The 19782-nt window shown below is 36.5% G+C and overlaps 6 protein-coding genes and 1 non-coding gene across 7 annotated transcripts; 2 read left to right on the forward strand and 5 right to left on the reverse strand.

The window, feature by feature from the left end:
- Window positions 1-1114: 1114 nt before the first annotated feature.
- LOC125211587 (translocator protein homolog) lies at window positions 1115-1828 on the reverse strand. Its single transcript, XM_048111449.1, has one exon. The coding sequence runs from the start codon at window positions 1793-1795 to the stop codon at window positions 1235-1237; it is 561 nt and encodes a 186-aa protein (XP_047967406.1). The 5' UTR covers window positions 1796-1828; the 3' UTR covers window positions 1115-1234.
- A 392-nt stretch (window positions 1829-2220) lies between these two features.
- On the forward strand, window positions 2221-6401 carry LOC125210895 (dol-P-Man:Man(5)GlcNAc(2)-PP-Dol alpha-1,3-mannosyltransferase-like). The gene is made up of 13 exons (XM_048110525.1): window positions 2221-2516; window positions 2602-2636; window positions 2861-2998; window positions 3683-3751; window positions 3823-3980; window positions 4113-4179; window positions 4277-4330; window positions 4523-4611; window positions 4915-5031; window positions 5256-5389; window positions 5480-5558; window positions 5774-5830; window positions 5915-6401. Exons 1-13 carry the CDS (start codon window positions 2339-2341, stop codon window positions 6093-6095), a joined length of 1356 nt encoding a protein of 451 aa, XP_047966482.1. The 5' UTR covers window positions 2221-2338; the 3' UTR covers window positions 6096-6401.
- An 801-nt stretch (window positions 6402-7202) lies between these two features.
- LOC125215696 (rapid alkalinization factor-like) lies at window positions 7203-7733 on the reverse strand. The gene has a single exon (XM_048117201.1). It carries the CDS (start codon window positions 7695-7697, stop codon window positions 7368-7370), a length of 330 nt encoding a protein of 109 aa, XP_047973158.1. The 5' UTR covers window positions 7698-7733; the 3' UTR covers window positions 7203-7367.
- A 3466-nt stretch (window positions 7734-11199) lies between these two features.
- On the forward strand, window positions 11200-11270 carry TRNAG-CCC. Its single transcript has one exon. It is a non-coding gene; the product is annotated as a tRNA-Gly (tRNA).
- Window positions 11271-11822: 552 nt separating this feature from the next.
- LOC125213355 (glutathione S-transferase PARB-like) lies at window positions 11823-12959 on the reverse strand. Its single transcript, XM_048113851.1, has 3 exons — window positions 12736-12959; window positions 12606-12654; window positions 11823-12387 (listed from the first exon to the last, which is right to left on the reverse strand). Exons 1-3 carry the CDS (start codon window positions 12883-12885, stop codon window positions 11951-11953), a joined length of 636 nt encoding a protein of 211 aa, XP_047969808.1. The 5' UTR covers window positions 12886-12959; the 3' UTR covers window positions 11823-11950.
- Window positions 12960-14670: 1711 nt separating this feature from the next.
- LOC125213356 (glutathione S-transferase-like) lies at window positions 14671-15661 on the reverse strand. The gene is made up of 3 exons (XM_048113852.1): window positions 15423-15661; window positions 15301-15349; window positions 14671-15217 (listed from the first exon to the last, which is right to left on the reverse strand). The coding sequence occupies exons 1-3, from the start codon at window positions 15567-15569 to the stop codon at window positions 14781-14783; spliced, it is 633 nt and encodes a 210-aa protein (XP_047969809.1). The 5' UTR covers window positions 15570-15661; the 3' UTR covers window positions 14671-14780.
- A 716-nt stretch (window positions 15662-16377) lies between these two features.
- Window positions 16378-17475, reverse strand: LOC125213354 (glutathione S-transferase PARB-like). Its single transcript, XM_048113850.1, has 3 exons — window positions 17257-17475; window positions 17100-17148; window positions 16378-16935 (listed from the first exon to the last, which is right to left on the reverse strand). The coding sequence occupies exons 1-3, from the start codon at window positions 17401-17403 to the stop codon at window positions 16496-16498; spliced, it is 636 nt and encodes a 211-aa protein (XP_047969807.1). The 5' UTR covers window positions 17404-17475; the 3' UTR covers window positions 16378-16495.
- Between the last annotated feature and the right edge of the window lie 2307 nt (window positions 17476-19782).

Consider the following 19782-nt stretch of genomic DNA (forward strand, 5'->3'; position numbering starts at 1 on the left):
GGAATACTGATATTATCTACTATGTCTAGAGGTGTCTAAGCTTTACTGTTACGTCGGTTAACCGCGAAATCGTAACCGTGAGAATTTACACGACCGAAACCGTCGATTTTAAAACTGGTTCGGTTCTGGTTCGAAAACTTACCAACCGAAACCGTGTCAGAACCCTGAAAAATCGCCAGAAGACCATAAAATTGAGCCGGAACCGCAAAAAATCATTGAAAACTGACGGTTCGGAACTGTGAAACACCCTCGCGGTTCGGTTCTGGTTCGGCAATTTCCAAAACCGTATCTGCCGGTCCCTCTTTGCATTTTTTTCCCACGTTTTCTACTCGAGTCTTGCCAATTGACAAGGCCAGTGCCACATAACATTTGTTTTTTACTTGATTGAAAAGGTTAAAAATTTGAATAATAGGCAAAACAAGCAACTACTATAACCCATAAAAAGTACTACCCCAGACGGATATTTGGCTGAAGGCTTGCTCAATCAGCCTCAGGTATCGCTTAAAACCTCACTTTAAAGCAAGAGAGAGAAAGAGCGTTGATAATTTTTGAAAATGGATAATCTTTTTGGCATGAGCACTTGCTAACCAATAATGTAGCACAATTGAAGAAACCTTTCAGCTTAGTGTGATTTCAATAATCACTTGAACCTCGTTTCTTTGTTCTTTTCGCTGAGCAATGTATCATATCTGCATAAGGAGTTGTTTGATTAGTTTAGTTTCCATTCAATGATTGCTCAAAAACACCAATCTACAATAATACCAGTACTTGATAAACACTGCTCAAATGTTATGCATTGTATAACAAATGGTTAAGTGACACCTCTGGATTATATGATTTGTGTGTTCATTATGACTGTCAAATGGTATACTTGTTTCTGGCTTACTTTCTTGATGATTGGTCTTATAGTTTGATACTAATTGTTGATTTCTAAGAACCTTGATTGGCAACCAAATTTGGTATTGGGATGGGTTGTCCTGATTTAGTTGTTAAATGGCTGTGTCTAGAAGCATCCTCATCCTCAGCCCAACACCACAAACATTAGGTCTTGGTCATTTTACTAACATTCTTATTTTCAACGTGCAAAATGGGAATCTGCAGTGAAGTGACAAACTTGAAAAGAGAAAAAGATTCATGTAAAAAAGCTGAAACATTATATTTTTACAGTGTGGATAAGTGAATTGAAACATCAAGTATAAAAACAGAGGTACAACATCAAAATCCTGATCATCGATCATTGATACACGAGCCTAACATTGGCAGCGGCGAGCAGCAGCGCCGACGCCAAGCACGGCTTCACCAAATCCCCCGCGATGGGATTCATATTCCGGAACGCCCTCGCGCAGCCCACCAGCGCCCCAAACAAGGCAGCACACAGCAGCAGCCCGAGGCGGACGGCACCGGCCCGCAACACAAGAGGGTACCACACGAGGCTGAGCGCCAGCTGCACGAGGTACAAGGCCAGCGCAGCGGGGTGGCGGTGGAAGCCGCCCTCGGCCCAGACGAGCCAGGCGGAGAGGCCGGAGAGGAAGGCGGTGGTGATGCAGGCGAGGTGGAGGGCCCAGAGGGGGGGCACGTAGAAGGGCTTGTGGAGGGTGCGGTAGCGGGAGGAGGAGCCGAAGAGGAAGATGTCCAGGAGGGTGAGGGAGAGGGGCAGCGCCACGGCCACGCTCAGCGACTTCAGCCCGCGGGCGGCCGCCGCGCTGTTCTTGGGCTTTTTGCGGTTCATGTCGTCGTCGTTGGTGGTGGGGGTTTGTTGGTGGATGGGGCGGTGTGTGAGGTCGGAGGAAGCCATGGTGGGATAATTGGTGAGGTGAAGGGTGGAGAATATGTAGAGTGGAGCGTGTTTATCTGGTAGATTTGCATGGGGAGGGCGCCCACGCGGCGGATCACAGCTGGCGGCACCTCAACGACTCTCTTTACACGTCGATGTCTCACTTGCTTAATCACCATTTTCCTCATTGCTTTTGCTTCTCGGAATTTGACTATGATATTATTAATACTATTCTTTTTGGTCACTGCTTCATGTGTATGGATAATATCATTATCATAATATTTTAATTCGAATTGCCTCAATATTTCTCTTATATCATATCGGATTTGCTTAAACATCAACCATTATCTCTAACAAGAATTAGGAGCCTTGATGCGGTAGTTCATAACTTCATAATCTAATCTAATACAGTAATACTTAAACAAATAAGTTAAGTAATAATTTTATGAAATAGCAAAGCTTAGCCGGCCTAACATTTGACTCGAAACGCAGCGTTTCAAGCAAATCGATGTGCTTCAGCGTAAAACCGCGCAACCCAGCCGTAGCCGCTGCCTAACGCCTCCGATGCCGCGACAAGCCTCCGCCGCTCGATCCACCTCCGCCTCCGCTGGGTTGAAGGCGGAGGAGACTAAATATACGTCTTTTATTCAAATCGCAATAAAAAACCCCAAGTTATCCTCCGCCATCGTCGTGCTCCTCGCGGACGCCGTCCTGGTTTCTCTCATCATCGCATATGTTCCATGTAACGAAAATCTCATTCGGATTTTTGCAATTGCGTTAGCTATGTATCTATATTTCTTAATCGCTCTTGCGCTCGTGTATTGCAGATACGAAAATTGATTGGGATGCCTACATGTCACAGGTGAAAATTCGATGTTTTTTCATCCACGTTATTGGTAATTACTTAATTTTCGCATGTGAAGAAAGATGATCGGAATTGAACTGGCATAGATGAGAAAACAAGTTTCTTTATACTAAAATAGTTTAATTCTCTCCAAATCCTGTTTACGGCAAAGTTAATTTCCTGTGATACGATTTCTGAGTTTTCAATTCTAAAAAGTTTATGATGCAAATTGATCTGGATAGGTTAGTGGTTTTCTGGGAGGTGAAAGAGATTACAGCAAGCTGAAAGGCGATACAGGGCCTCTGGTATATCCAGCTGGATTTCTGTATATCTACTCTGCTATTCAGTATGTCACTGGTGGCGAGGTCTATCCTGCTCAGGTAAATTTTCTTTTGTTGTCCGTGAAAATTGGATGAGTAGGAGTTTCCTCTTTCTAAGCAAAAAGGTTTCGAAGTTCCTCACTTCTCCGTCCATGGTTAATGTTTATTCTTGATTGTTATTGTGATTCCTGGTAGAATTTACTACATTTCTGATGAATGGAAAGCAATTTGATGTTTGATACTTTGATACTTATTTCCACTCAGTTTGATTGATTATCAAAGCTTATGAAAAGTTCAATAATACATCTGGTTCAATTCTGAGTTTGTGATTATGTGAAATATTATTGCAGATATGAGCAATAATGTCCTATCTTTGTAGGTGTTAATGTTTTTGCTGGACAGTTTTTCTGTGCTTTTAGGCTCTTGGCTTTCTTTCCCTATTCTTTTTACTCACAATGATAGAATAACAAAAGAGGGCTGGCATCTTCACTAAGTTGGCCTTTTATTTGACCATCCTGGTCAAACTATTTCAGAGAATTAGTCCCTGTTAGTGTTACTACTATATCCATTCAACGAATTAGATTATTGTTCTTGAAGAATATATGTACATGCTTGTGTAACAGACTACATAAACAACAAATTGGTGGTATTTCCTTGTGTATCGCGTGCCTTTACTCTGCTGAGCTTCTTTAATTGTTGATGTGTATGCTGAGTTGTCATAACCTGATGCTCTATTGATTACAGATTCTATTTGGCATTCTCTACATTGTGAATCTCGGGATGGTTCTATTAATTTACTTGAAGACAGATGTGGTATGGAACTTGATCTTAGTGAACAGTTAGTCACCATAGCAATTGTTTTAATTTCAGATTATGTCTTGCAGCTTCCTTGGTGGGCTCTATGCTTGCTTTCTTTGTCCAAGCGATTGCATTCAATATTTGTGCTTCGCTTGTTCAATGACTGTTTTGCCACAACATTGTTCCATGCAGCACTTGTTTCATTTCTTTATCAGAAGTGGCATCTAGGTCTAATCATTTTCAGGTAGCATCTCTGATTTAATGGATTTTTATTTTTGTCTAGTTATTAATGTGTTTGCCAGTAAAGTTATCATTCTTTATTGGTGAATATATTTATTGCCTAAAGGTGCGTTAGACGTTCTTCCTGTTAGCACAGTGGGGCTGTCTCAGTGAAGATGAATGTTCTTCTTTTTGCACCTCCGTTGTTACTCCTCTTGCTGAAGGTGAGTTGATTATGATTGCTCACATTTTACAAAATTTTCCAAAATGACATTTCCATCTCAAGAAACTTCTAACTCTGGGTCAAACCATGGAAAACAGGCTATGGATGTTTTTGGGGTTGTATCTGCTGGTGCAGGTGCGGCCATAGTACAGGTGATTAACTCTTAAATCCTTCTTGATAATAAGTCAGTGTTACTGATGAGTCGCTGTTATGTACTTCATTTACTTTATATGCTGTAAAGAAACTTGTTGAGTCAGTTATCAATGAATGTAAGCAATCTTAAACTCTGGCATTCTCTGATAAAATCTTAACCTTTTATACTGTCTCTGGTGGATGGCATGCAGATTCTCTTGGGTTTACCTTTTTTAATATCACACCCAGTCGCATATTTCTCAAGAGCTTTTAATCTTGGTCGCGTGTTCGTCCATTTTTGGTACTTCCTTTGACCCTGATAATTTTACTATTCTCGACACTTGTTACCTATTTAGTATCAGCATATTTTTATGCTTGTTTTGTTGGCTCTTGGGTTCTATAGTTCTTTGTCAAATTTATTTAATTATTCTCTTCCAATTTTAAATTATTCTCTAATCTCTATGTTGTGGAACACATGGAAACTAAACTATTTTATGTGAGATAGTGTATAGCAATCAGATTAACAATGTGTGCATTTCATGTGACAAAAGTTTCCTTGTGCCATTATGGTTAATAATGGACAATGTTCAACTGTATTCTCCAGGTCTGTTAATTTTAAATTTGTCCCAGAACCAGTTTTCATTTCAAAAGGATTTGCGCTGTCTCTACTGGCTGTTCATCTTCTCCTGCTTGGAGTCTTTGCTCATTATAAATGGTGCAGGTAAAGATTATCACCATACACTGCTGCAGAAGGCTTTTAAGCTGAAATTTTGTGTTAATTTATCATTAAATTTTTATTTGATTCTCCTTTATTTTAGTAATTCTTATCAGTTGGAAATCTCCAATCTCCATCACTTGCAAAGATAGAGCCCATGATCCAATGCTGAATACAGATTATTCTTTCTAATGATAACATGTCTTTGTTTTTCTTTGGGCTTGGTGCAGGCACGAAGGAGGTTTGTTCTCTTTCTTGCATTCTAAACTGGCTCAAATGAAGCTCAAATTTTGTATTTCGAGTTCTTTCCCACTGAGAGGACTCGAGGAGCATAATATCAATACAAGGGTGCTTAAAACAGAGCGTAAGTAATAGCTACTAAATTAAGTTTCCCTTTTTACAATTAACTTTAATCAATATTTCATGGCATCATCTACTTTTTGACTCAATTCAGATATTGCAACAACTATGTTTGTTGGGAACTTCGTAGGAGTCGTGTGTGCTCGGTCCCTCCATTATCAGTTCTACTCTTGGTATGTGCTCTTGGACATTCCGTTATGGATGTAAAATAATATCTTTAAACAATAGGCGTATTTTCTCTGTTTATAGACTTTCTTAATAATCTTCTGGACCTTTTCTCACTTGCAAGAAATGAATTACCTATTGACGAACTACTGAAGAAAATATCGATAGAGAAAACACATACTAGCTTGCAAAAAAGGTCTTCTAATGTCATATATGCTTGCAGGTATTTCTACTCTCTGCCCTATCTATTGTGGCGAACACCATTTCCTACTTGGTTCCGGTAGGTTCCTGACCTTGAACTTTATTTCTTTCTTCCCACCAGCTTCTCTGTCCGCTTCGATAACTCTAAAGCTATTCCGTGCAGTTTAATTTTGTTCGTTGCGGTGGAGTTATGTTGGAACATCTTCCCTTCTAATGTCTACTCATCAACTCTGCTGCTCGGCGCCCACTTAGTTATCTTAGGAGGTCTGTGGATGGCACCACCGGAGTATCCGGACGCGGACAATACGAACCGAAAACCAGCAAACTCAAAGAAAACAAGATGAAAGACTAATTTTTGGTTTCAAATATAATCATATTCGTTGCGTGGTTATCTTGGCCGGCTGGCTGGATACAGCTACTTCAATCATTTTATTCTCATGATTTCCTAAACGCAACCCCTCATTTTTTATGATTTTGACGAAACTTCCTTTATTAAGAGCTCTTCTATTAATCGTCATAAAATATTTATTGATGTAGTAGTAGAATAAGAAAATAAAAAGAATTAACCGTTGTTTATGTAAAATCAAGTATGGACGGCTGATTGTCCTATGTGGGAAGCAATGCATTCTGTTTCTTCTAATGCATTTAAACTACAGATGTTCTTTTTGCATCTATTTGACTTGATCCATCTCTAAATCTTGTTTTTTTTTAATAGTTTAATTGTTTTTTTTTTCTCTGACCAAATCAGCGACCTAATCCCAGTAGGGTCAGACTGAAGAACAAGGTTCGATGACTGAGATTTTATCTATTTCACAATATAGTCATTGAAATGGGATCATAAAAAACTTGTGTTACTTGATATCTAAGTTATACTAATGGATTTATTGCAATAATAATATAGCTAAATCAATCCAAAGAGAAAAGATAGTAAAGAAATTGATTATCAAGAGAAAAAAGAAAAATTATCAAGCTTAAAAATAAATTATAAGCTCGAATTTTTGATTTGAAACCACCAATTCATTCATGTTTCATCTTTTATTACAATGTCAATAATATTGGTTGCAGAAAAAATTGCAGACAATTTTGATACGAAGACTTTGGTGGGATGAAACATTCATTGTGTTTAAGATCGCTTTTGGTGTACTTCCCAACAAACTTTAAATAATTGAGTACTAATAGTTTCTGTAATCTGCACAGCTTCCATCTTTAGATCTACATACATGTCCAAATTCAAGAAATGTAGGTTTTAAAATTAATTTTCGAACGTCGAGTTTTTGTCTTCGTTTAATCTCTTGATTTTCGCGATTGCAAATTATCAAATGAAATCTTGTTCCATGCTCGAATTTCTATATCATCACAAAATTTACAATTTGAAAAATCAACACAACCTGGCCAAAATAAAATAAATAAAACATATATAAAATCTACTTACAAATAGTAGTTCACAATAATTGAATCCAAGTTAGCACACCATAAAAAATTAATAAGAGATAATCATAGAGTATACAGAGAGATCTTTCGAATGCGAAAAATCGATTATTACATCACTCTTTACCTTTGTTTATCAACATACAACATGTAATAAAAACCCGAGAGCAAAAACAGAAACAACAAAACTAACTCCGGCACTGTGTGGCGGCGGAGCACGATCGAGTGTAGGGGTTGGCCTCGGCGCCAGGCCGGCAGTTGTAGTAGGAAGCGCCGCGGCGAGAGCACGGCACGTTGTTCGCCTGCAGCGCACCGTAGCTGATGTACTTGGTGGTGGCTAATATGCGCCGGTTGGACTCCGAATCCATCTCGAACTCCCCGCTGCCCTCCGCCATGCACTCCGCTATCGATCCCTGGCAGCTCGCCGGAATCCAGCTGAATTCGCCGCCGGCATCGGCGGTGCTGAGGAGGAGCGCGGCGGCGATGAGGAGGAGGCGGAAGAGCTGATTTTTCGCCATTTCGGTGCTTTCTTTAATTTACAAATATTGAAACTAAGCGGGCTGCCACCCCATTTTAAGTACCTCAGAGCTTACTAATTTGGTTTTAATATTCTCCGTAATTACTGAATTGCCACTCCACTAGCTTAACATTTTCTCATTAAAAAATGCGATAATATTATTGGTACTATTAGTGAATAAATAATCATAATTTATTTGCCATTCATAAAGAAAAAAGTCTAACATTTTTTAGATAATACTACTATTATTCGAGTTTTCCACAACTAAACTAAAGTCCATTTATGATTTACTATTACCTATATCAACAATATTTTATTTTACGCCAAGTGGACTAGGTTTTTGTAGTTGGAAACACGTTTTTGATAAATTAATTAAATGAAATAAATACAGCTGTTCGTGTTACAGTTTACCAAAGAAGGATTTTTGTTCTTTTATTGACTAATTCTAATCGGCGTATTATTATTTTTTTTAAAAGTGCTAAACCTGTCATTGTGAGCGACTTCGCAGTGTAATTATTTATCACATTTTGCAACTTTACCGGTGAAAAATCAAAGACAAACCTAAAAATAAACTGGCGGAGCTACTTTTGTGCCTTTTTCTATATGTCTTAGCTATATAATATTCGAATCAAAGTAGTACTGCAAGCTGTTTCTGATCTTTAATTGCTTAATAAAGAATAGACAAATCAAAAGGAAGATAAAGACAAAGATGATCATATGAAAATGAAAAGGATTCCCAAATCTGGTTGTCAGTGATGATTCATATAATGTAGTTATGTAGTACTAGTATATTTTTTTTCCTTTTTATTAAAAACAAAAATCTCTTTCAAGATATACATTTTCAACATCTATGAATTTAAAAATAAATTAAGCTGTTGTAGTGGTATTGGTGAGCTAACCGTTGATTAGAATTGGAAATGTTGAAAAGGGATGAATATGCTTATGCACTTAGTCAAATCAGCATATGCCCAACAATAATCCATAGTTGAATTGTCCTAATCTTGATTAGTTTAATAAAATAATTGCAAATTTAAGCTAGCTACCAACAAATATTAAGTTGAAAATGGGTATTATTAATTATGATTGGCGGCAGACGGTGCTAATATAAAATTAAAATCTCTAGACATAGAATAATACTAATACTAATATTGTGACGTAACGATTTGTTTGAGTTGTGAGCGGTTCAAGCGGTTTTCGACAAATTGGATCCCTCAAAGCCACTTGAACCCCTTTGATTATGATGTCTCTCAAATCTCAATCTTCTCCAATTTCTCTTCTTTCAAAACTTCACCATCCCACGTGCCCAATTAATCCTTTTGAGTGGTTAAAACGTTCAAGATGATGAAACAATTTCAACCATGTTGCTCTATAAAATTATAATCAAACTATTGCAAGTACTACCAACCTTTCCCATTCAAGAGGTGATACTACGTCTTCTCGGAATATATCTCAGCTTTGATTTTTTTAATTTGCAACAACTCATGAGTTCGCTTCTCAAAAAGGCAGAATACTTAGTAGAAAGATCTTAATTATGTTAATTCTCTCTCAAACAGGAGGAAAATTGTTACTCCATTTTTTAAATAAGGCCATAGCAAGAAAAAAAAACCTACCATTAACTAAATTATGATTTTAAAAAATTTACGATTAAGACCTTGCAATATAACTTTAGTACTTAATTAAGAAAGGATTTACTCGGATTCTAAAACAAACAAATTTGTACATCCCTGATGGGCCGGATACTTTCAAGCCCATTTCAATTGGAGTTTCGTTCTGGATCCAAGATCTGAGCCCAACAAAATGCAGAGAAGCTTAATCATATGAGAAACATAAATACTTCAATAAATACTACTAGTATAGTGTAGATTGAATAACATTTTTTCTATGTACTATATAATACAATACAAATAAACATATAGTGTATTCTTCAAACCATACTGTTACATTATTTTTGTTATAATATATTATGTACACATAATAGTACTTTTATTTTTCCTATCACACTTCAATATTTTACACATCGTGGAAGGAAATAGACACGACGCAGCAGATGACAAACAATATAGTACTAGCATATTAATTATCACAAACGTGATAAAAACATAAGGATTATTAAGGAATAAAGTTTGGTTTAAGTATGGCTCCAAGAACTCAAGAACATTATGGTTCTAATAGGATCTTCAATCCCACGTCGTTTGTTTCGTCTCTCAATCTCCCTAGATATAGAATTCATCGGACGACCGCCATCGTCGGGTCTGAATTTCTCCCACCAACGACGTCGCCCCGATTCTTGAAAGATTGAGCTTTTCCCACTCGAGTTTTGAGCCTTCATCCTAGTTCAGCTTCTAAAACTCAACACTGGCAGCCTAAGGTATTGGAAGCTCTATTTGCATTCAAAGACCAAATTTATAGGAGATTTTTTGGTAAGAGAATAATGTATACGTGGCTATGTATGTGATTGGAATAGTGCAGATTCTTATGCTAAATTGTGATGGACTTATTGATCTGCTTATTGTGAGTTGATTATGTAGTTATATAAATATTCCACTTGTCTCTTGGAGGGATAAGTAGTGCCAAAGATATATTCTAAAGTTAATTAATCATCGGTATGCAATAGTGAATACGAGGAGGGTACTTACTTTATTGTCATCCGGATAGTATTTTTTTAATTGATGAACGAATATATGTAAATTAAAAGGTCACATCACAGTAGAACCGATCATCCGAATAGTATTTGATTCAATTAATGACAACTTATACAAAATTGTTGTGTGTAATTTAAAAATATCGACTAATTGACTAGATAAAATTTCAATTTACCATCCCAAAAATATTAAAATTTCATTAATGTTATCACTAGGAAATCGCCACGAATAAGCACGAGATGTATACAAAAGTGCAAAATAGAAATAAAATTGGAATCATATTGCAATGGAATTAGATGCTTGTGAGTTGCGCGACAGCTCAATTTGGTGGGAATAGATATGGCATCAAAATAAAATATCCAAAGATTAATGCTCTTTTTTGCTATCAAATGTAAAAGACAGCATATTCTCTGTTTCTTTCACGCTGGGATAAAAAATGAAAGAATAAATTGAAGACATTTGAACCCATCCGAATAGTGAGACTAATTTCACTAGTGGGTGTGCTCTAAGAGTGATAAAATGAAAAGTCGAATTAGATGCTACTCTACACGTGTATACTAATTTAATAGTAAGTCATTTATGATTTCATTTTATGTTTCTTTTTCTCGGATTTGGAGAGAAATGGTTGAGATTTGCAAGTCTAATTTTTATTATTTCTTGGTATATTACTATATTTCAACACATGCTCATGAAATTAATAATCTTTAATTGTAGAAGGTAAATATGGAGTCTGACAAGTAACAAGGCTTTTGTGACTGTGATCCATTTTTATAGCCCTTTGCCTTGGGTAATAAACCAAAGTGTTAACATTAATACCGATGAACAAGAAATTAATATATGTAGCAAGAAGCATACAACAAAGCGCATCTGGTGTAGTGGTATCATAGTACCCTCCCACGGTACTGACCAGGGTTCGATTCCCTGGATGCGCACATCTTGTTTTAATTTTGGGTATATAATGTAGTCCCTTTTCTTTCTCTGTTTTTCTTCTTCTTGTGGAAATATGTCTGAAGGAGGCAGTTAGGAAACGGTTGGGAATGTAACGCCTAACGTCAGGTGGTGAGCGAGTAGTTAACGAGCTGAGCCAGGATCACCAATTTGTCGGTGTGAGGCAAGAATGGGTTTCAATACGGCCAAACAAAGCCTACTACCATCTTCCTTGCATATCAACTCAGTCCCATGTATGTGTAGGTATGTAATATGTATTCATTTATGACACTAGATTCTGCATCACAGAGTGTTTAAATCGATTCAGATTCCAGAAAAGCAAATTAAGATTGATTGGAATTTTGTGATATCTCAAACCTTTTGATAATTCTTATCATTTAAGCTAATGTTTCCTTATTTATATCCCGTACAAAATTACAGGAACCAGGATAAAAATACTTAAATAATTCTAGGATATGTCCAGTTCCTCTCATGCCCATCCAACTATAAAATATTCTAAAAATTTATAAGATAATTTAATTATTTGAACATCTTCGGAAGTAAAGAGCATTTCTAAAACAAGAGTAATGTAAAGAGAGTGTTTTTAACACAAAACATGCATATTGAAAAACAGAGTGGGAAAGAAGCATGAAATTACAAATTAAAATCCAATAGTAGAATCACACTAGCAAGCCAAAACCTTCTGCCAGGATGGCCTAGCCATGATATCCGCCACCCAAGCAGCCACGTGAGGGCGGGCCTCGAAAACCGCCTTAACCGGCGAGGCCATAAGATATTTCAAGGTGGGGAGGTGGTGGAGGTCAGCCAGAGAGAAGGCGTCGCCGCCCAAGTATTTGGAGTGGGCGAGGCGGGCCTCGTACACGTCAAGAACCTTAGCCAGCTCGGCCTCTTGGGCCTTGACAACATCATCATCTGTTGCCATTCCCAACACGGGCTTGATTCCCAGCTCCCACGTCAGCTTCGCCGCTGGAGGCTCGTACCTCTGAGCCTCCACCTCCGCCCAAACGTCCTCCACCGCTGCCTTCTTTGCGTCCGAGGATACTAATGGAATGCCGTCTCCAGCGTATGAATGTGCGATGTACCGAGTGACGGCCCTCGATTCTGCATAATATGATAAGTATATTATATAAACATATTGGTAGGATCGATAGATCCAAGATAGAAGAGTTATCTAGAGTCTTAAGTCATTTGATAGCATAATTACTTAAGCATGACAACCAATTTTTACACTACAAGACTAAATCAAGATAATATCTAGTCATTTAGATTTAGTATTGGTAGCACATTTAAAGTGTAATTAATCCAAAGAGAGAGTTTACCGAATAGGTTGAGGTATCCATCTTGAAAGGCCGGGATTTGACCGAACGGCTGCATGGACCAAAAACAAAGACATACTGTAATTACAAAATTTCATATTGTGTGCGATCGAGTGCACAATATTGGGCTTACATTGAGAGAAAGAAAGGGATCCTTCTTGTGCTCTCCAGAGCGCAAGTCGACAGGGACAAACTCATAGTCCAGCGATTTCTCGTTAAGGGAAGCAAGAACTCTCAATGTTGCAGTTGAGAAGAAGTTGCCGTGGACTTTGATCGTCGCCATTGAAGAAGAAGAAGAAGATTAATTTGGAAATAAGCTCAGGGAATATTGATCGATTGCCTTATTGGAGATATTATGCATGGTTCAGCTATTTATATAATACCAATCTGTTATGGACCTTCAACTTTTATTGACCAATAATAGATGAAAATTACGAAAATTACATGTGTGCATACGTCATATATACATGACATAAGTTCACATGGCATCCAATTTTTTAATAAGTTGACTTTTCAGCTGGAGTTGGGAAATTTAACAGCTTCGTCGGTGGTAGTTATATTTGTTGAGCGAATCGAAAATGTGGATCTCCACGTTGATTCTTCCCAGATTTTATTTTTCTTTTCCTGTTGTTTGATCTTATTTATGTAAGTAATTTCGTGGTACAAGTACCACTTTTTTTTAATTCGAATTAAATACTAATAAGTATCTATACAACTTAAATTGGTAGTATTTTTTTCCCATGTACTGTATGATATTGATAATCTCTTACGTGATTGCACATGTCATCCAAAATCCTTAAAGAATTCGAGTTTTTCGATATTAAAGTAATTGGGTAGGTGGATACGTGGTAGGTGAGTTATTGGGTTTGTTTGGACATGAATATTTTAATTTTGGACCCACAATAAAGGTTGTTCTATAATGAACTAGTAGTAAGTCGGAACCTCCATGAGATGCTAGTAGCTTCCAATTACATGATTAAATCTTTTAAACTAAATTACGCCTAACCACTGAAGGGGTATAAATGAACTTTTAAAAGCTCATTCATGTACTTTTCCTGTAACATATTGCAATTTGTTTTGTGCATATGTATTTTAATATATATAACAATATTATAAAAAATATTACTGATAATAATGAATCCTAAAATGTGGAATATGGAAATTTACTCACCTACTATTTCAGAGGGTTGTTAAAAGTTGTGGACCATGTGGTTAACAAGAAAACCCCATATTATTAATTAGGCAATTACACCTTTAGTAAAAGTGTATGCTTTTAGATACGAACTTTAGGTTTGTTTAGGAGAAAAAATGTGTATATAGTGGTGTGATTTTTAATGAATAAAATTTGTACGGGTTTTTGGCTTTTTAAATCAAAACCTTTCCCCGAATTCCGGTTTTTCCCATGAACTATGAGATTTGTTTTTAAAACCACGAACTTTCATTTCGTTAGGATTTTCCCCTGGCGGGTCAACGACGAAACCCGGGTTGTATACATGTCAATTTTAATCCTATTTGTCACTAAATTGATTACTTAGATACTATTTGGCACAATAATACATACGGTCACAATTATTACATAACAAATGACAACCTTTGAATAAACAAAACACAACTTTAACATTTTAAATTATGCTATTCGGGTCGGAAATGTGCTATTCGGGTCGGGTTGGGAAAATCCTAACGAAATGAAAGTTCGTGGTTTTAAAAACAAATCTCATAGTTCATGGGAAAAACCGGAATTCGGGGAAAGATTTTGGTTTAAAAAGCCAAAAACCCAATTTGTACCTAAAAATTTGTGTATATATAGTAACATTTGAATAGTTAGACTCACTAATAAGGACACCTAGTTGATTTTAATTTTAATCTTTACTAGTTTTAATAAAATATTGAGTTTTTTGAGCATCTAATATGCAGTTGTTGCACAATTTTTTTTATAGACTGAATGAGGAACATTGAACTTTTTGTCAACATTATTTACAACGATTTTCTGAATAACATCATGATGCTGCAATTATGTTAATAAGTATTGTAGATGTTTGAATCAATGATTATAATCTGCAAATACATCTACTAAAATTCGAAATTTCATATTGATATAACCAAAATACGAAATTGCATACGGAGTATTTATTCAGCAAATGGGAAATACAAAGCAGCTAATGCGAAATTCCAAGATAATTAAGGCGCGTTAATTTTGAGCCAAGCGGGGCGGGCCAGGAGCGCGGCGGCCCAGGCCGAGACGGCGGGCCGCGCGTCGAACACCGCTTTGACCTTGGTCTTCAACAAATTAGCGATGATCGGAACGTGGTGCAGATCCGCCAACGAGAAGTCTTCGCCGCCCAAATACTTGGACTTCCCCAATCGAGCCTCGTAGACGTCCAGAACCGCGGCCAATTGCCCCTGCAGCTGCTCCACGGCGGCGTCGTCGGTCGTCAGCCCCTTCATCGGCTTCACCAGAATCTCGAAGCTCAGCCTCTGCCCCGCCGCGTCGAACCTCTGCGACTCCACCTCCAGCCACACTCCGATGATCGCCATCTTCTTCGGATCCTCCGAGATCAGCGCCGTCCCCTTGTCCGCGTACGCGTGCGCGATGTATCTCGTAATCGCCCGAGATTCTGGAGTTGATTCAAAAATTAGATTAATTAAAAAAACAAAAAAAAAACTGAATTAATTCATCTAGAATCTTCCGTTATTTTACCGAAGAGTTTGAGATCGCCGTCTTCGAAGCCGGGTACCTGACCGAATGGCTGAAACGAAAAAAACAATTGTGATGAGACTGAAGAAGAGATCTATAGAGAGAGAGAGAGAGAGAGGGATTACGTTGAGAGAGAGGAAGGGCTCCTTCTTGTGCTGGCCGGAGGCTAAATCTACGAGCACGAATTCGTAATCGAGTTGTTTCTCTGCTAAGGTGAGAAGAACTCTTTTTGCTGCGGGGGAAACAGGGGATCCGTGGACCTTGATTGCCATTGCTCTTCTACAAATTCTGCAATTAACTGATGAGATTGAGAGGGTTACTTGCTTGTGGAAGATAGAGTTTAGGGGTGGTGGATAATTTATAGAATTATAGATACATGTTTATTGGATCTCTCAATCATTCATTTACTTTAATCAATAGTAGGAGTTGTTTTTTTAAACAAATTTTGTTTAATAATGTACTACTACTAGTATTAAAGTCTCAATTTGTGGTTAAGAAATTTTGATATGTCAGTCAGTCGGTAGTGGAAAATTAGCAATTTGGCAACGAAATACTAGTAAATGTTGCCGTCTCGTCACGACAGATATTATTATTAGATATAGGCCGTCGTCACTATGTATACGTCTATTTGCTAATTGGACTTAACTACAATCTAATCTCCAGCTTATTACATACTATTTGGCAATGGATATCTCAATTTGCCAAATACTCCGTAGTAGATTAAGTTTTTGTGATATTTCGAATTCTAGTGGGTGTCAAGTACGTATACCATCCACAAATTAATGAACAAAATACTCCAAACAATTAAATCAATGAATTGAGAATAAAATAGAGTTTGTTTGGGTGGGAGTATTTTACTAGTAAACACTGAAATTTGAATATGAAAGTTCATTTCCTTTAAAATACATGTGGGCTCACATTGAGTTAATAAATCAAACTTTATTATTAGTATTATTGTTACTATTTTTTTATACACAAATGAATATAAATTCAAAAGACGGCATCACAGTATTATTGTTATTAATTATTATTACTATGCGTGAAAATCAAAATACAGTGAAGAAAAATTGAGCCAGTAAATGAAACAAGTAGTAACATTTTGATGTTCGAACAGATAGTGTAGGAAATATTTAGTTGAAAGAGTCCATAACATATAAAATCATGAAACAATGGAAAGCTATAAAACAGTAGCCAAAGCTCAGAACTCAGCTAGAAGCTTCTGCCAGGATGGCCTAGCCATGATATCCGCCACCCAAGCAGCCACGTGAGGGCGGGCCTCGAAAACGGCCTTAACCGGCGAGGCCATGAGATATTTCAAGGTGGGGAGGTGGTGGAGGTCTGCTAGAGAGAAGGCGTCGCCGCCCAAGTATTTGGAGTGGGCGAGGCGGGCCTCGTACACATCTAGAACCTTAGCCAGCTCGGCCTCTTGGGCCTTGACAACATCATCATCTGTTGCCATTCCCAACATTGGCTTGATTCCCAGCTCCCACGTCAGCTTTGCCGCTGGAGGCTCGTACCTCTGAGCCTCCACCTCTGCCCAAACGTCCTCCACCGCCGCCTTCTTAGCATCTGAGGATACTAGTGGAATGCCTTCTCCAGCGTATGAATGCGCGATGTATCGAGTGATGGCCCTCGATTCTGCATAAAAACTAGTTATATAAACACTCTGTTTGGGGACTTAGACCAAAACGAACAATATAATACTAATGTGAGTTCGGGTATACGTCAACGAACCCAGTCACACACATGGCAATGCTACTAATAGTGTAATTAATCCAGAGCTAGAGAGAGAGAGAGTTTACCGAAGAGATCGAGGTCTCCATCTTGAAAGGCCGGGATTTGACCGAAGGGCTGCAAAGAGGAAAAGATGAGAGATGTTATTAGCTATATTTGATGTTGGAAGACATGTTTAGATCATTTTTTATCACATAACTCCAATAGAAAGAAAAGATAAGTTACATTGAGCGAAAGAAAAGAATCCTGCTTGTGGTGGCCGGAGCGAAGGTCAACGGGGATAAACTCGTAGTCAAGAGATTTCTCATTCAGGCAAACACGAACTCTCAACGTTGCAGTCGAGAAGACGCTGCCATGTACTTTTATTGTCATTGAAGATGAGGGAGAATGGATGTAAGATCTAAGATGATTTGCTCTAAGCTTGAGATGTTTGCTGTGGCATGTGGGAGATATGGGCCGGTTATTTATAGTAGTACTACTAATTTATCGTTTAATAATCCACATTGGAAGTGGGACCTACTAAAATCTGCTTAATTTTGACATTTTTGCTTCTAAGTTTTACTATCTATTGTTTTTATATGTAGGTATTGCATGTGTGCATATGTCATATATACATGTGGACTAATTGCATAAGTGCATATGTCATATGTATACCTTCCTCAAAAAGTTGACTTCTCAAAAGGAATCATATCTATATACACTTTCTTCTAACTTAGGGAAATCATATTCAAAGTGTAAAAGTAACTTTGTAGTACAATAATAAATTAACAAGATACTATAATAGTATTATCTCAGAGAAATGGAAGAGGGGATTAGTAAGCTCCATTGAAATCGAACAACTATGATTATATGATACATATATGATTAATTAATTGATTATCTCAAAGCATCTTTCGTGTCGTATTGAGGAAGTTGGATGACAATGATATTTATATATGGACAACCAGCAGTGGAGCCAATAGTTGTGGGCACTACACGATTATATTGTTTTCAACCGAATAATTTGATATCAAATCTCTTTTTGAATCAATAATACAATAAACATATTTCTAAACAATCATGTAATACTGTACGGTTAGTGATAATTTAAGGTCTTCATGCCATTTTATTAGATTAATTTCACTTTATCACGCTTTATACCAAAACTCACATTCCACATAAAATTTAATGCTTCTAAATTCCTAATATTTTTTCGTTAATCTACGTGAGGGATGTGATCATATCATAACTCGGGATGTGATCATATCATAACTCATATTTATGGTGATAACCTAATAATCCTCATTTTATGGACGAAAAATATCATTTTATGGAACAGAATATCATTTTATGGAATAAAAGTATCATTTTATGCATGCTGAAAAAATATCATTTTATCGTGTATAAATATCATTTTTAGTAAAAATGATACTTTTGACCCATAAAATGATATGGTTATTAGGTTATCACATAAATATGAGATGATATGATCGCAACCCATCTACATGATTTACATTAATTATATTATTGCCTATATGTTAAAACGATCTCAATTAAATGATACTAGTATAGTTAAATAAATTATGGAGTATGATCGAATAATTTAGGGAATGCCATATCTAGTTTATTTACCAATTTTTTGTTTTAAAAAAATGCACACGAAACTTACTTTTTTGTTTATTTGGCAAAACTTTATCTTTTCATTTTTTTGATAATGTGGGTTGAACTTTTTCTAAAAATTTACTTAGTTCAATGTTGTTCTTGAATTTTGAATTGCATATCATTCGATTCTCATTTAATATTTCTGGTAACTTTAAAAACACCTCTAAACATGGGTGTTTTTATATTTCTAGTACTTCATAGAATATAAATATCATCACAAATATTTGTCTATATAATCATGTTTGACGTTTTTTCTCTCTATTTTCAAACTAATTTCTCTTTTTCGTTTTTTTCATGTAGAGAGCGGGCCGGCCCGAGAAGGCGAGGTCATGGTGCTTGAAAAACCAGAACACGGTTCATAAGTTCATGTTTTGTATACTACATTCAAAGTTCATGAGTAAAACCAGAAAATCGAAAAAGTTTTATGACTTTTCCGTCAGTTTTTTCCTTAATAGTACTACTACTATTTTCGTCCATAACCAATGCACATAATTTTATATTATAGATTGTTTATAAAAAGTATTAATTTTATATTTTTATAAGTTTTTCTTTTAAAATGAAGTGACTCTCATTCTCAATTCTAATAATGCACTTACTCACTCTTTGTCTCTGTTGTCTTATATATTTACTAATTTTGTAGTATTAATACTTATATCATCTACTACTATATATCGACTTTAATTTAAAACTCGTAAGCTTTACTATTAATACCACTTTTTCCTATCTGTGTATATATATATATATTTATATTAATTTTATATTAAAATTCATGCCATTTATTATGAACTCAATTTTATACTCCATTAAAACTCGTGGATATAATAGTTATCTTCACAAAATCCACCAAAATTGAAATAGAACATGGTTACATTGACTACTTTTACCTGTAATCATCGATTATACTACGGAGTTATGGACCTTAGGTATTTTCAAACAATCTTCACATACGAATAAATCCAAGTTAATGTATATTAATGCATATGCAATAATAATCCAAAAGAAAGGATTTCACTGAATGAGTTTGATGAAAAATATGGGATTTGGATAGAAATGGCCTCAATATATAATTTATTGATTTTAACTAATTTCTGGTTGAACTTAGGATACTGG

This window comes from Salvia hispanica, chromosome 3, assembly GCF_023119035.1.
Source record: "Salvia hispanica cultivar TCC Black 2014 chromosome 3, UniMelb_Shisp_WGS_1.0, whole genome shotgun sequence".
Classification (NCBI taxonomy): domain Eukaryota; kingdom Viridiplantae; phylum Streptophyta; class Magnoliopsida; order Lamiales; family Lamiaceae; genus Salvia; species Salvia hispanica.

Excerpts from the sequence above, each read along its gene's own strand:
- LOC125210895 (XM_048110525.1), top strand. The coding sequence starts at position 2,339 with ATGCCGCGACAAGCCTCCGCCGCTCGATCCACCTCCGCCTCCGCTGGG. Across the intron at positions 4,180-4,276 it reads TGTTACTCCTCTTGCTGAAG|GCTATGGATGTTTTTGGGGT; the intron begins GTGAGTTGATTA and ends CATGGAAAACAG. Across the intron at positions 4,331-4,522 it reads CAGGTGCGGCCATAGTACAG|ATTCTCTTGGGTTTACCTTT; the intron begins GTGATTAACTCT and ends GATGGCATGCAG.
- LOC125213356 (XM_048113852.1), bottom strand. The coding sequence starts at position 15,569 with ATGGCAATCAAGGTCCACGGATCCCCTGTTTCCCCCGCAGCAAAAAGA. Across the intron at positions 15,350-15,422 it reads AGCCCTTCCTCTCTCTCAAC|CCATTCGGTCAGGTACCCGG; the intron begins GTAATCCCTCTC and ends TTTTCGTTTCAG. Across the intron at positions 15,218-15,300 it reads CGGCGATCTCAAACTCTTCG|AATCTCGGGCGATTACGAGA; the intron begins GTAAAATAACGG and ends AATCAACTCCAG.
- LOC125213355 (XM_048113851.1), bottom strand. The coding sequence starts at position 12,885 with ATGGCGACGATCAAAGTCCACGGCAACTTCTTCTCAACTGCAACATTG. Across the intron at positions 12,655-12,735 it reads ATCCCTTTCTTTCTCTCAAT|CCGTTCGGTCAAATCCCGGC; the intron begins GTAAGCCCAATA and ends TGGTCCATGCAG. Across the intron at positions 12,388-12,605 it reads TGGATACCTCAACCTATTCG|AATCGAGGGCCGTCACTCGG; the intron begins GTAAACTCTCTC and ends CATATTATGCAG.
- LOC125213354 (XM_048113850.1), bottom strand. The coding sequence starts at position 17,403 with ATGACAATAAAAGTACATGGCAGCGTCTTCTCGACTGCAACGTTGAGA. Across the intron at positions 17,149-17,256 it reads ATTCTTTTCTTTCGCTCAAT|CCCTTCGGTCAAATCCCGGC; the intron begins GTAACTTATCTT and ends TCCTCTTTGCAG. Across the intron at positions 16,936-17,099 it reads TGGAGACCTCGATCTCTTCG|AATCGAGGGCCATCACTCGA; the intron begins GTAAACTCTCTC and ends GTTTTTATGCAG.
- LOC125211587 (XM_048111449.1), bottom strand. The coding sequence starts at position 1,795 with ATGGCTTCCTCCGACCTCACACACCGCCCCATCCACCAACAAACCCCC.
- LOC125215696 (XM_048117201.1), bottom strand. The coding sequence starts at position 7,697 with ATGGCGAAAAATCAGCTCTTCCGCCTCCTCCTCATCGCCGCCGCGCTC.